General features: G+C 39.7%; 1 protein-coding gene across 2 annotated transcripts in view; it reads left to right on the forward strand.

The window, feature by feature from the left end:
- Positions 1–1,142: 1,142 nt before the first annotated feature.
- The window catches only part of SYDE2 (synapse defective Rho GTPase homolog 2), a 41,801-nt gene continuing 27,943 nt past the window's right edge, over positions 1,143–15,000 (forward strand). For both annotated transcript variants that reach the window (XM_001108631.5, XM_015144232.3), the window contains exons 1-2: positions 1,143–2,001; positions 11,836–12,528. In XM_001108631.5, coding sequence (XP_001108631.4) covers positions 1,257–2,001; positions 11,836–12,528 — 1,438 coding nt within the window. In that variant the 5' untranslated portion in view covers positions 1,143–1,256. The remainder of the gene's footprint in view (positions 2,002–11,835; positions 12,529–15,000) is intronic.

Genomic DNA, 15,000 nt, shown 5'->3' on the forward strand with positions numbered 1-15,000 from the left:
GGAATCGCTGCAAATTTCTTTTAAATAGCTAGCTCTCTGGGCAATTAAAATGATTGATGCATTTCTAGAACACACACACCGAGATACACCTGCACTCATACTTTGTCCGTCAAAACAATCTTTGTTTTCTCTCAAGCTAGGACTTGCTATGCCTAAGACACACCTCGTGCAGGGGTGGCGGTGAAGGTGCTGGGGTGACAGCCAGGAGGGCACTTTCCCTTTCTCCGGCTCCCTAACCAAAACTTTGCAGGCACCAGCCCAGACTCATGTTCCCGCTCGTTCTTCTTTCCTCTGCCTCAACTCTCTCCGCACCCTTCGCGCTCTGTGCGCCCACCCCTGCTTCCGTCGGTCAGCTTCAGCCGACCTACTACCCACCTCCCGGCCTGCGACCTCAGCCTCCACCTGCACCACTCGCCCACCCCGGGAACCCACCTCTGCGGCCCCCGGCCTGCGCGTCCCGTCGCGGCCCGGGGCTCCGGGGCATGCGCGTTGCGGCTCCACAGCCCTCCCCCACGCCTTCCCGCGGCAGAGTTATGCCAAGTATGTGAGGAGCCGGCGAGGGCCAGCGCCGGTCATGGGGAGCCGCCGCCGCCTCCGCCTCCGCGAGCGTGGTTTTCTCCGCAGCGGGTCTCCGACCTCTCCCCACGGCTGGGGTGAGCCTCGCGGCTAAGGCAGAGGAGATGGCGGACCCTCTGAGGAGGACGCTGTCCAGGCTCCGGGGAAGGCGGGGTCCCCGCGGCGCCGGGGGGCTAGGGCTCCGGGCAGCAGCGGCAGCTGCGGTGGCGGCCTCTTCGGCAGCCGCAGGGGACGCCTGGGGTGCCGCAGACACCCCCCAACGTGAGCATGCCGGGGGAGCCGGGCCGAGCCTACAGCAGCCCCCGCCGTCACCTGCGGCGTGGGGTCCCGGCGCGCGGGTCCCCAGAGGGCACCTGGAGCAGTCGGGGGCCCTCGGGACTCGGCCGCGCTGCGGGCAGGAGGCCGCCCCCTGGAGCCATGCCTCTCTGCACGCCCCCGAGGGCTCCGAGGGCAGCGGAGAGGAGGAAGTGGACGAGGACGAAGACGACTACGACGCCGACTACTACGAAAACCTGCCCGGCGGCTCGCAGCCTGCGCCCGAGCCTGAGGGGGCGGAGGCGGAACGGCGTCCCCCGCCTCCCCCAGCGGCGGGCTCCTCCCTGGGGGCGGAGGGCGGCCGCCTGGAGACAGGCAGGCTGCGGACCCAGTTGCGAGAGGCCTATTATCTGCTGATCCAGGCCATGCACGACCTGCCCCCTGACTCGGGCGCGCGGCGGGGCGGCGGGGGCTTGGCGGATCACGGCTTCCCCGCGGGAGCCCGGGCTCCGGGCCAGCCGCCTTCCCGCGGCGCTGCGGACCGCCGAGCCTGTCCCCGAGACGGGGAGAGGCGAGGCGGCGGACGGCCTCTGCAGCAGGTGTCCCCGCCCCGGTCGCCTCAGAGGGAGTCGGGGGGAGGCCAGCTGCGGACTCCTCGGATGCGGCTGTCCTGCAGCAGAAGCCTCGAGAGCCTCCGGGTGGGTGCCAAGCCGCTTCCCTTCCAGCGGTGGCCAAGCGACAGCTGGATCAGGTGCGGCGGGCACGGGGACTGGGACGAGCCCCCGCCACGTGGAGGCAGGATGGACGGCTGGAGTGGGGACCGCGCCCGGGCGGCTGCACCCACCGGCCTCCAGCCTCCAGGCTCCAAGGACCACGGCTGCTCCTCGGGAAGCCCTTTCAGGGATCCAGCGGGGTCCTCTGTGATACGCAGCGGCAAAGGAGACCGCCGGGAAGGCCCCTCCTTCCTCAAGCCGCCTGCAGTGACAGTCAAGAAGCTGCAGAAGTGGATGTACAAAGGGCGTCTGCTGTCCCTGGGAATGAAGGGTCGTGCCCGTGGGACGGCCCCCAAAGTCACAGGAACGCAGGCAGCCTCCCCAAATGTGGGCGCTTTGAAAGTGCGTGAAAACAGTGTCCTGTCGGTGCCCCCAGACCAAAGGATTACGCTGACAGGTAGGATACTTTGCGATCAAATAGCTAGCACCGCGAGCTTTACTGTTTATCGACTGGGCTTCTGTCTTAAAAGCCAAGAAAAAGGTATGTTTTTGCAGACAGGTACGTTACCGGGCCAAAGTAAGTGTCATGTAAGTGGCAGCTTAAAGTAATTTCGAGGTTACTTAATATAATGCATTTACTCGTTTTGCTTTTTGTTTTGTTTTTTAATCAGACAGTGGCATGAAGAATTGGGGTTGTGTTTCTTCTCGAAAAACCAGTGTGCCTGCCTATTCCCTAAGTATTAGTGAATGAGTAAAGGTTAAGTTTAACACACTTTTAGTAGGTTTACAGATGGGAGGTACTGTCTTGATTTTTTATTCTTTGTAGCTCTAGGCAAATCCATAGACTTTTGTGGAGTTTGTGAATTTGAATTTGATTCAAGGTAGATTTTATAGGCTTCATAAACTGTCATTTTACTCATTACAACTTTTTTTTTGTCTGTCCCAGGCACGCACACACATGCATACATACACACAACCAAAACCCCAAACAAATCAAACAAAAAAAACCTACCATAAGTAGAATTTTTTAGTCAGGTAGTATTTCACATACACCATCTCTCCACCTGCCTACCTTCACCAAAGAAACCCCAACAAAGTAAGTAATCTTTTTATTGTGAAAAATCAAGGACACTAACATTTTCATCAAAAGAAAAATGTCCCTCAGGTACTTTTTTTTGTTTTAAAAGCAGTCATTTGCAAACTTAAAATCTATTTATATGAGAAGTAAATTAGTTTTTTAAAAAGTATATTGATCCTTATAATAGGATTATGCTCCCTATTTTGTATGTGCATGATTTTTAACTATCACTGAAGGTTTAGGTTATCAATGCTAGAAACCTGTGAATTATGTTGTAAATATCAAAATATCTTTCCTGAAAGGAGTATAATATCTTCAAAGTGAGCCAAAACAACATGGTCTTTTGAATACTCTTACATATAAAAATTTTTAGTGAGCATAAAGACTTATAAGTCAGGAATAATTTTGAAAACCTTAAATCCTGAAATGTAAAAGGTATTCACAGTACTTGGCTGTTTCTCTGTTAGTAATTACAAATCATACAGGACTGGATTTATACACATTAACTTTGTTTAACCAATAAACACACAACAGTGGGGAGAAACAAAGTTCACAAAACTTCTTATCAAACAATGAAGACAAATCAAATGATTCATTCAAAGTGTGTGCCAACTTGTAAAGTTTTTTCCTGTCTATACAGCGCTAATACATACCTGTCAAATTTTATTCTCAAGGTTAAATATTCCATTTCACTTGAACAAGAGGATAGTAGAATATAAATTCTTTAAGAGAGGTGTACTTTATACTAAGTTCATATTCAACATGCATTTCCAGGAGTAAAGTAATTTGTAATCATTTATTATATTTTATTGCCACAATATTTATACCTCCTCGACTTTGGCTTAGTTTTAACTCTTGGTACCATAGTTGAATTTCATCCATAACAAAAAAGAGTCAAATATTTTTCACCCTTTTGTTGCAGTGCTAAAACATTTACCATGTGATGGCTTTTAATGCCCTCAGTAGTAAACATTCAAGGATTTTTAAAGTAATAAATATAGTTCCTTTAAGAATGAATTTGATTTTTGCATTAAGCAACTAAATGAAACTGCTTAGAAATTAAAATGAAACAGAATTATATGATAGTATTTTAGATATTTTATGAGAAATCTAAGCCAAAGCTACCATAATCTCTGGTTTAAACAACTCTCAGATGTTCCTTCCTTTTAAATCACTAATTCATCTTTCAGGAGAGATGAAAATAATTTGTGCAGTGTTTACGTATCTAGTATAGATTTGGAGAGCTTTTTAAAAAATTATTTTTAATAAAGTGTAGTTGGTCTTATTAAGACCATTCTGGATACATTAGGTGGTTCTCATATAATTTTTATAGCCCCAAAATGGAGATATGCTGTCATTTAATAACAACAACAAGAAAAAGAACAGAGAGATTAAGCAGTTTGCCCAAGATCACTCAATTGGTACCTGTATATGGATTCAGACTACTATGTGGATTCAAACTCAAGGTGTCATGAGTTTGAAAAAAGCCCCTATTTATATAAGATCAGAGACTCGAGAGTTCTTTAAAGGTCTGATCCAATTAATTCTATTAAATTGCTTGGATTGAGGATATGGGTGAATTTCAACAAGGCATAAGGGGTAAGTAACTTCCTCAAAGTTGCAAAGAAGATGGGAGACTCTTAGGCTAGGTTTAAGGATATTTTAAAAAGTAATTGCTGTATCCATTTTAAACTTTTACCTTTAAATATTTACTTATTTCAAATTGATGTTACTTGACTTCTACTTTTAAATCACGTTTTCTGCAAAACTTACTTGGAGCGGTCTAGATGAACCAGTACATTCTTGTTTATGTAAAGATGTTAAATATCCGAAATGGTTTATAGCACATTTTTCTGTACAATATTATTCATAGGACATTTTCTGTCAAAATAAAATTATATTTAGAATTTGTAATACCGAATAATTATTCAGTGAAATGGAGATACTTAATCTATATAGGTATTGTGAAAATTTTTGAGACTATATGACAAATGGAAACACAAATGATTTTCTATTTTGATTTCTGGCTCCTACTAAGAACTTTTGATAGTATTATAATGCCAAATGATTTGATGCAGTTAAGTATGTAGTGTTCACAGATTGGCCGATTTGTTCTTAATTGAGATGATGATTTAAGAAATCTAAAGTCATTACACATAGTAAAAATTGTCAAGTTTCTGCAAGCCTTAAAATTACAAAGGAATCTTAATGTGTTTGCCAACTATACATCATTATAAATCTTTATAAATAAGTTTTAATTAGCATATCGTTTTCAGAAACAAATTCAAAAGCACCTTTTATTGCTTTAAAAAATAATTAGCCTACTTTGACTCCACTTTTCCTGCTACATGGTCTGTGAAAGAAAAAACTTGACTGTATTACTTAGTATTTTGTCTAAAATTTTTAGACAATTATTTTAAGGTAGTATTAATTAGTTTGGTATGATCTTTAACCATCTTAAAGTGAAGTTGACACTATGACTTGATTCCCACCTACTTTTCTCAAGTATTTGTAAACTCTGATTTTTTTATCTTTATGAATTACATAATCTTTATGAGTTTTTCCAACAACTTTTTTCTGTATTGGCCCACTTCAAGATGGGTAGCAATAGGTATATAGTTTTTTTTCAGTCTTCTAGTTTTAAATCTCTGCCTGAGAGATTCTGCTGTTGTGGTGCTAGAAAGCAAGTGCAGTTGCTTTTTTTTTTTTTTTTTCTTTCCTTTTTTCTGGAAGAGTGCCATGGAACATTGGAGTTGCTGGTGGCTGGAAAACTTTGAGAATTACAAATTCAGCAGAAAATAGTGGTGTGTTGATTTGAAAGTCCTACATTTCTAGACCAGTGGCTCCCAAGAAATGTTGCGTTTATTTTTTAAGAAGGCTGTTTGCTAGACCTTTGCCACTCAAAAATGTGGTTCACTGTTTTAGAGCAGTGCTTTTCAAACTTAGTGTCCATATGAATTCCCTGGAAATTTTGTTGAAATGCAGATTCTATAGGTGTAGGGTGGCTGAGATTCTGCTTCCAGTGTAGATGCTGCTTTCTGGTGGACAATACTTTTGAATAGTAAGCTTCTAGAGCTCTCACATCCCTGAAGTTTTTTTTAAAAAAATTCTACCTTATTCTGATACTTGGTACTTAAACTACCTCTATTAGAGCAAAGCAGTTGGGCTCTTTTTGCTTCAGTTTTATGTATATGAATTAATGTACTTACTACTTATATATTACAAATTTGAGCAGTTCCCTCCATATTGGTCTCATCTTGCACTAACAAATATTAGTGAGATTTTGGAATCTGCAAGAGAGGAGGCCATATAGTACAATGGTTAACAGAATAGAGATTCTGGGTTTCTGGTCAGACTCTACCACTTACCAGACTTGTGACCTTGGATAAGTTACTCAACCTTGTGTAGCCTCAGTTCTCAGGTTGCTGTGAGGATGAAAAAAGATAATCCATTTGGTACTGTACCTGGTACTTACTTATTATCAAGGGGAAGGCAACCAGGCTTTGTGAGAATGCTGCTTTGCCTCAGATCATTAGGATTCTAGATGGAGAGTGAAAAGATCGAAGTTGAGGAGTACTGCCTTAGGAGCACTGGGAATTGAGCTAGAGGACACCTTTTTGGGGTATTTATTTATTCTGCTCATCTTTTGTGCTTCTTTCTCTTGCTGCTCCCTGTTACTTTTGTGGAACTGAAAACAGTCTCAGAGTTTTCTTCTCTACTTTCCCCTCTCAAAAGCTAACACACAGCTTTTTTTTTTTTCTTTAGGGTTTTTATTGCTAGTCACAAGGGAAGAAAAATAAAAGAAAAAAGATGTTTCTTTCCTTTTCATTCTATCCCTCTCCCCCTTTAGATTTGTCCAGGAAAGATAAAGATACACACACACATAAACACAAACAGAAACTTAAGACTTAAGTTTATTCTAGTAATTTCATTTGGACTGCCAAGTTTGTAAGCAGGGGATACTTGTACTCATTTAGAAACAGGATTTTAATAAATATTAAAATGTTTAATGCTTTTAAAACATAGATTAAAACATCTAATACAGTGTTCATAAGATACTTTTATTTGGGATTTTTAAAAAGATGTAAGGAAAAGCAGGAGTTTATTTCTGCAGAATTTTTAAAATGATGAAAGATGTCTCTAGAGAGACATCACTAGAGAGATCTAGTACCTAGAGAGACATCTTTCATCATTTAAATTTTTTTTTTTTTTTTTTTTTTTTAGATGGAGTGTAGCTCTGTCACCCAGGCTGGCGTGCAGTGGTGTGATCTTGGCTCACTGCAAGCTCCCCCTCTCGGGTTCACACCATTCTCCTGCCTCAGCCTCCCGAGTGGCTGGGACTACAGGCGCCCATCACCATGCCCGGCTAATTTTTTGTATTTTTAGTAGAGACAGGGTTTCACGGTGTTAGCCAGGATGGTCTCGATCTGCTGACCTCGTGATCCGTCCGCCTAGGCCTCCCAAGGTACTGGGATTACAGGCATGAGCCACCGTGCCTGGCCAGTACTACACATTTTCAGTGAGGGTTGAAATATACAATTTATTGGAAAATTTGCTGATGCATTTGAGCTGGGCGCACTAGTTATATGTTCAGTAATAGTAAGTAATCTAGATTTATTATGAAATAATAGTTGAGAAAACAGATTTGACTTGGGTAGTTCACCACTGTGTGGAATATTTTTCTGAGTGAAAAACTTTTAATTGCCACTTCTGTTTTCTCTTACAGATTCAAAGTAAAACAACTTTAATTAGAATCTGAAAATTATCTCATAACATGCATAGTTGCAAGAGACTAAGGACTTTTTTGCCTTGTAACTTTGCATACTTATTTTTATATTTTTACTTGGACCTTCTTTCTTTTTTTTTTGAGACGGAGTCTCGCTCTGTCGCCCAGGCTAGAGTGCAATGGCCGGATCTCAGCTCACTGCAAGCTCCATCTCCTGGGTTCACGCCATTCTCCTGCCTCAGCCTCCCGAGTAGCTAGGACTACAGGTGCCTGCCACCTCGCCCGGCTAGTTTTTTTTTTTGTATTTTTTAGTAGAGACGGGGTTTCACCATGTTAGCCAGGATGGTCTCGATCTCCTGACCTCGTGATCCGCCCATCTTGGCCTCCCAAAGTGCTGGGATTACAGGCTTGAGCCACGCGCCTGGCTGGACCTTCTTTCAATGTGTGTGTGTGTGTGTGTGTGTGTGTGTGTGTATATAATGTATATGTTATATTTTTATATATAAAATATATTTTATTATATATTGTATATATTTTATATATAATATATAGGCAACAGTGAGACCCTGTCTCTTCAAAAAAATTTATAATTTGTAAATAATATATATTTTACATATATATGAAGCTAAAACTCCTAAATTTATGCTAATATGGTTAAACATTAATTATTGCATTAAATGGGAGGGAAGATTGCAAATAGCTTTCCATATCTATGAATTTACATTCATATGGATCCATTTAATTTAAGTGAGATAAAAATGTTTTAAATAATTTATAAATAATTGCTCAAGTAAAGTTTATTATCTTGAATAATGTGTTGATTAATTCAGTTTAATAAATTTATTTGGCCTTTGTAATATTATATATTTATAATACATAACATAAATTGTAATAACGTGCCATTTATCTATAAGTTTAAAGTTCAGCATCATTTATTTTAAAATATTCGGCAATAGCAGAGTGAATGGATTCAAGCTTTTGTGGTTTGTAATTTCATTGAAAATAGTGGCTAGACATGGTGGCTCACACCATAATTCCAGCACTTTGGAGGCGGGGAAGCAGTAGGATCACGTGAGCCTGGGAGTTCCAGACCAGCCTAGGCAACATAGTGAGACCCTGTCTCTACCAAAAGAAAAAAAATTAGTCAGTTGTGGTGGTGCAAGCCTGTAGTCCTAGCTTCTGGGGTGGCTGAGGTGGGAGGATCACTTGAACCTGGGAGGTTGAGGTTGCCGCAAGCCATAATAGTGCCACTGTGCTCCAGCGTGGATGACAGAGTGAGACCCCATCTAGTAAAAAAAAAAATTCCTTTTAATATTATACTTTCATTAAATGATTATATCAATGGAAGTATCAACTTGCTTAAATATGGGATACTGGTAGCTTTATTTTTCTCATTGCAGTTCCTTGCAATGTAGTAGAAGCACGTTTAAAGACTCATTTATAGTGTACGTCGGAAAACTACACTAAGATTTAAAATAATGAATGTGTCTAGCTATATAAAAATTTGGAATTTCTAAGAGATGTCTGAGAAAAAGATAAAATAAGATGTGGCTCATAGCCATTATGAGTAATGTAATTTTATACTGTTTGCTTCAAATTTAAATTGGGTCAAACTATAATATCCTGTGATGGTCTGAAATACTGTTAAGTAATACTGGATTTGAACTTAAATGTGAAATAGATTTAGATTTCAGTACACCTGGCAAAATCATGTGATCACTGAAAACCCAGAAAGCCCAGTGATTGCTGAGTATGTTTTGATTTTTCAGTTGTTAATTTTAAGTGTAATGGAGATAGAACCAAAGAAAGACTCTTGAATTTCCCTTATAGTAGGCTAGGTATATCACCACAAACTTTGGAGTCAGAATGAGTTTGAGTGCTGCCTTTCCCATTTACCAACAAGGTGCTCTTGAACAAGTTATTTGACGTTTTTGAATAGAACTTTATAGTTTTTCAAGTATTTTGAACATTATTTCACTTAGTCCTTACCAGCAACCACTTTAATTTATAAGATAAATTGAGATGAATACCCCCATGTTCAGAGAGGGTTGCCTGCTTCTGTACTGTTTGTGGGTAGCATGGTATGGGTAGCATGGTGTGGTTTGTGGGTAGCATGGTGAACGGAGCATGGGTTTTAAGGTTAGATAGGCTTAAATTTGAATCCTGGGCTAGCGACTTGACCATATTTCTCATATTCTTTGAGGCTGATGATGGTAATCATACCTGTTTCATAGGATTGTTCTAGAGGTTAAATGAGGTTGGGGGCCTCCTTACTGCTTTCTCTCTCATGCCTGCCGCATAATAGTCACTCATTTGTGGAGTAAATCAATGCCTGGCATAGTAGGTATTCATGGGAGCTTCTTTCCCTTCTGATTTCTAGTCTAATTCCTGCATCTGGAATTGAATGTGACTTGCAATTTGTGTTTAAGATTTATTTATTTATTTATTACAAATTTGCTTGTTTGGGTACATGTTTAGGATTTTTTTGAAAGAAAAATTAATTAATTTTTATTTTTATTTTTTAAGAGACAGGGTCTCACTCTGTTGCCCAGGCTAGAGCACAATCATAGCTCACAGTGGCACAATCATAGCTCACTGCAGCCTCACATTCCTGGGCTCAGGCAGTCTTCCCAACTTAGCCTGCAAAGTAGCTAGGATGACAGGTGTGTGCCACCACACCTGGCTAATTTTTAAATTTGTTGTAGAGATAGGGTCTTGCCATGTTGCCCAGGCTGGACATTCAGATTTTGCCATGTTGCCCAGGCTGGACATTTAGATTTCTTTAGAAGGGAGGTTTGATTTTTTGGTTGTTATTAAGCTCCTTGTAGCTTAGTGTGTTTTATCACTCTATTTTTAGACCATTATTATTTTTATTTTTTAATTTTTTTAAGAGATGGAGTCTCGCTGTGTTGCCCAGGCTAGAGTGCAGTGGCGCGATCTCAACTCTCTGCAAGCTTGGCCTCCCGGGTTCACACCGTTCTCCTGCCTCAGCCTCCCAAGTAGCTGGGACTACAGGTGCCCGTCACCACGCCTGGCTAATTTTTATATTTTTAAAGTAGAAATGGGGTTTCACCGTGTTAGCCAGGATGGTCTCGATCTCCTGACTTTGTGATCTGCCTACCTCGGCCTCCCAAAGTACTGGGATTGTAGGTGTGAGCCACCGCGCCCAGCCTAGACCATTATATTTTACTTGCTGTGCCAATAAGATGAGTTGACCATATAATTCCATAATTTAGAAACCTGAGATGATCTTAGATTTTTACAAATGTGGTTTTAATTATGTATGGTGAATTATTATTCTGATGATAGTTATATACTTAGCTTATGGATTGTCATTGAAGCCTGCTTTACAACTCTGGAAACACAAAATATTTTCCTCTTTATATGAAATTAATGTTATGTATACATTTGTAGAGTCTTACTTAAGATATGCATATATCTAAGCATTTGAGGTCTCCCATTGGACTATGAATTTCTCTTTTTTTTTGAGACAGAGTCTCACTCTGTTGCCCAGGCTGGAGTGCAGTGGTGGGATCTCAGCTCACCATAACCTCCGCCTCCTGGGTTCAAGCTATTCTCCTGCCTCAGCCTCCTGAGTAGCTGGGACTACAGGCGCGTGCCACCATGACCAGCTAATTTTCGTATTTTTAATAGAAACGGGGTTTCACTACGTTGGTCAGGCTGGTCTCAAACTCCTGACCTCGTGATCCACCCACCTGGGCCTCCCAAAGTGCTGGGATTACAGGCATGAGCCATCGTGCAGGGCTTGGACTGTGAATTTCTTAAGGGAAGGGATTGTTTTGTTCATTCTTATTTCCCTGCTGCTTAAGTTTGTGCCTGGCCAAAAGAAATAATACCTGTGTAGTGCATATTGTGAGACAGCATACCTGCTTCTAATCTGGGGCCTTCTGAAGGGATTTTTGTTTTTAGTTCTGCCCTAGATATTTAGAACTTAAACCCTACGTAAAGTGCTATTGTGTTATATGGATAGGAAGCCAATGTTATGTTGACATTTTAATGTCAGTAAGGCATACTTTCTTGTTAGGTTTGAAAGTTAATCTTTGTGTGAAAAGGTAGGAGGAATATTGTATTTTTAAGGACTTCTGGTCCTTGTAATAATGAATGGAAACGTATTCAAATATTGATTAGAGGTATGCTATGTATAAAGCATTCTATATAAGCTTTTTATAAGGTATGTTTTACTTAGGGTAAGGCTTTGTTAGCACTGTAGTTTTTAAAAAGGCAGTCTTCGAGTTTGTATATCCTTTTTCTTAGAATTCTTTGACACTTATACTAGCAGTTTGATTTCTAAATAATATAAATCATATTTATATGTAAAATTCAATTTTTTTCTAGTTCAATTTTAGTCTCTGTGATTGTTGTTACTTTTTGTTTAAAAAATTTTTTTTAAATAACTGGGCTGAAGTGACGTGTCTTTCTGATATACCAGACATTGTATTCTACCTTCTATTCTATCTTTGCAACAGATTTATTTGAAAATGCCTATGGGTCTTCAATGAAGAGAAGAGAACTTGAAGATCTGAAGGATAATATTGAATTCAGAGGTCATAAGCCACTTAACAGCATCACTGTTTCAAAGAAACGCAATTGGCTATATCAGAGTACTCTGAGATCTCTTAATCTGGAAGAAGAAAATAAGAAATGCCAAGATAGAAGTCATTTATCCATCTCACCTGTGTCTCTACCTAAACATCAGCTATCACAGTCTTTCCTCAAATCATCTAAAGAGTACTGTACATATGTGGTATGTAACGCTACAAACTCTTCATTATCGAAAAACTGTGCTTTAGATTTTAATGAGGAAAATGATGCAGATGATGAAGGAGAAATATGGTACAACCCCATTCCTGAGGATGATGACCTTGGTATGTCAAGTGCCTTGAGGTTTGGTGAGGTTGACTCTGCTGTTCTGAAGCTCCCTGCTGTCAATTTAAGCATGTTGTCTGGCAGTGACCTGATGAAAGCAGAGCAGCATACTGAAGACTCGCTGTGCTCTTCCGAACATACAGGTGATATTCAGAGCACATGGTCAAATGGAATGAATCCTATGGATCCTGCCCGTTCCACAGAATTTGTGCAGCAGTACAAGCAAAGGCTAGGACACAAGACACAAGAAGGTATAATGGTAGAGGACAGTCCTATGTTGAAATCTTTTGCAGGTAAAAATGATCATATATCTGTCTTTTCCTTCTTCTTCCATTTTTCAATTATTTGATAGTAGCTAAAACTAAATATAAAAGATGTTTGTTATACTTTTTCTTGTGAATATATTTTCATGAAAATAAAACTTAAAAAGGTTTATAAACATTTTAACGTACATGCTGGTTTAATTATTGCTATCACAGACTTGATCTTTGTTTTATTTTATTTTTTAAGAAAAGGTCTCACTCTGCCACCCAGGCTAGAGTGCAGTGGCACAATCATGGCACACCGCAGCCTTTATGTCCAGGCTCAGGTGATCCTCCCACCATAGCCTCCTGAGTAGCTAGGACTATAGGTGCCTGCCACCATGCCCAGACAATTTTTGTATTCTTTTGTAGAGACAGGGTTTTGCTTTGTTGACCAGGCTGGTCTAGAACTCCTGACCTCAAGCCATCCACCCACCTTGGCCTCCCAAAGTGCTGGGATTATAAGCGTGAACCATTGTGCCTGGCCACAGACTTGACTTTATAGTCCAGTGTGCTTTAATATGCCAATCCTTTGAGATAGTAATTGCTTGTCTATTAGTTGGAAGCAAGAAATCATAGGGAGTTGAAGAAAAAGTAAGTCTTATTTTGCTTCATTCATTCATTCATTCATTCATTCATTTACACCTGGCCTGGCTGCAGCTGAAAAGTTTTATTTTTAGTGTATCAGTGGTCATTAGTTTGTGTTTGTTATGCCTAAGTTTCCTCATGAGCAAAAGAAAGAGAGAAGAGAGAAAGAAATGAGAAGTAGAAGTAAGGCCCTTGCAAATAGGTGCTACAGTAGTTATGGAACTGAAAAATGAAGTAATTGAAGTTTTATGTAGATTAAGTTGACCCATGTGAAAATAAGTGCTACAGTAGTTATGGAACTGAAAAAATGAAATAATTGAAGTTTTATGTATATTAGGTTAACCCATTTGAAATTGCAGATATTCAAAAGTTTTTGATCTGCAAAAATTGCCTTTAATTTTCTGATATGCTTCTTTTAGTCCCTGACACAGTACGCAGGAAACAGAACGTAAGGCACATTTGCTTGCAAATATCAAGTGTAGAATAGAAAGCAGTTCTGTTTTATATCAAGTCATTTTAATTTACAGAATTTCAAATGATGCAGAATATTTAAAGATGTGGGGTATAGGAGATGCTGTCAGTGCTTTGTCTTATATCCCTTGGGTTTTATTACTTACTTTTTAAATGGGAGAAGCTTATTTCCAGCCACCAACATCTTCATCTCTGCTTAAGGACTTTCTCTGAAGTCTTAGAGAATCTCTCTGCAGGGCAGCCTGGGCGTGCCTCTCAACCAGTGCCTGACAAGTGCTGGTATAGAACCACCTCAGCTCCCTCAACCCTTGGGCAGAATAATTCTGAGTTCATATTCTATGTTGTTTTCCAGAGTTTTCTCATGAGGTCAAGCTCCAGTTGCCCATAGTGATAGCAGGCTTAATAATTCAGCTTGAATTTTCCGCTGAATTTTCTCAACTCCCTCGCTGTCGTTTCTGTATTTTGCAAATAAACTACTTACATTTGAAACCTTTTCTCAGGGACATAGAAAGGTAGAGTAAATGTATATTAAGAGAAAAAGCAAGTTCCAAAACAATGTGTACTATATGATGGCAATTTTGAAAGAAAAGCTGAAAGCTATCCTGGAAATGTTAAGTGTTTTTTTGTTTATTTGTTTTTATTTTTTTCTGAGTGTTGAGATTGAAGGTAATTAAATTTTTTCTTTGTGCATTTCTAATTATAGGATAATTCTCCAGAGCGAATGTGTGCTTCTTTTGTAGTCCGGACGGGGAGATAAATAAATACTATATAAAATAGTAATTTGGAATGCAGATTGTGATCCGGGTGGAGTGATAGGGAAGGCTATAGTATCACAGTGATGGATATGGAATAGTTCAGAGAAGGCAAGAGAGTGTAAGGATAAAAGCAAAGATAGAAAGTTGGTGTTCATGAAGTGACACACACCTTGATTTAAGTGACTATCCTTAAACTTTTTTTTTTTTAATGTTTGTGGCAAATTGTGAACCCGGAAAGACTAACATTTTTTTAAAAAAATATAACTTAAAAGTATGGTATATCTGCTTTTTTTACTATCTCCTTTTTTACTGTCATTCTTCTCATATATATATAATTAAAATATATTTATAATTATAAAATAAATATAAATATTAAATATTTCGTTTAATATTGTAAAATATATGATTATAATATATAATTAAAATATTTTTTGGTCAAAAATCCTAAATTGACCAAAGGAAATATATAGACAGTTTATTTATAAGTTGTCTTTTTTTGTTGTTTTATTTTGGTGGAAAAACCATTACCTAAAGTGATCTGTTTCTTAGCAATATTGGCAGAAAGCTCTTGAGAAATTGGCAAAGAAAATGGTTGAATTTCAAAATAATTTTTGATCAGAGAATTGGAAAGCTAATTCATCCTAATACA

Source organism: Macaca mulatta, chromosome 1 (assembly GCF_049350105.2).
Source record: "Macaca mulatta isolate MMU2019108-1 chromosome 1, T2T-MMU8v2.0, whole genome shotgun sequence".
NCBI classification, from domain to species: domain Eukaryota; kingdom Metazoa; phylum Chordata; class Mammalia; order Primates; family Cercopithecidae; genus Macaca; species Macaca mulatta.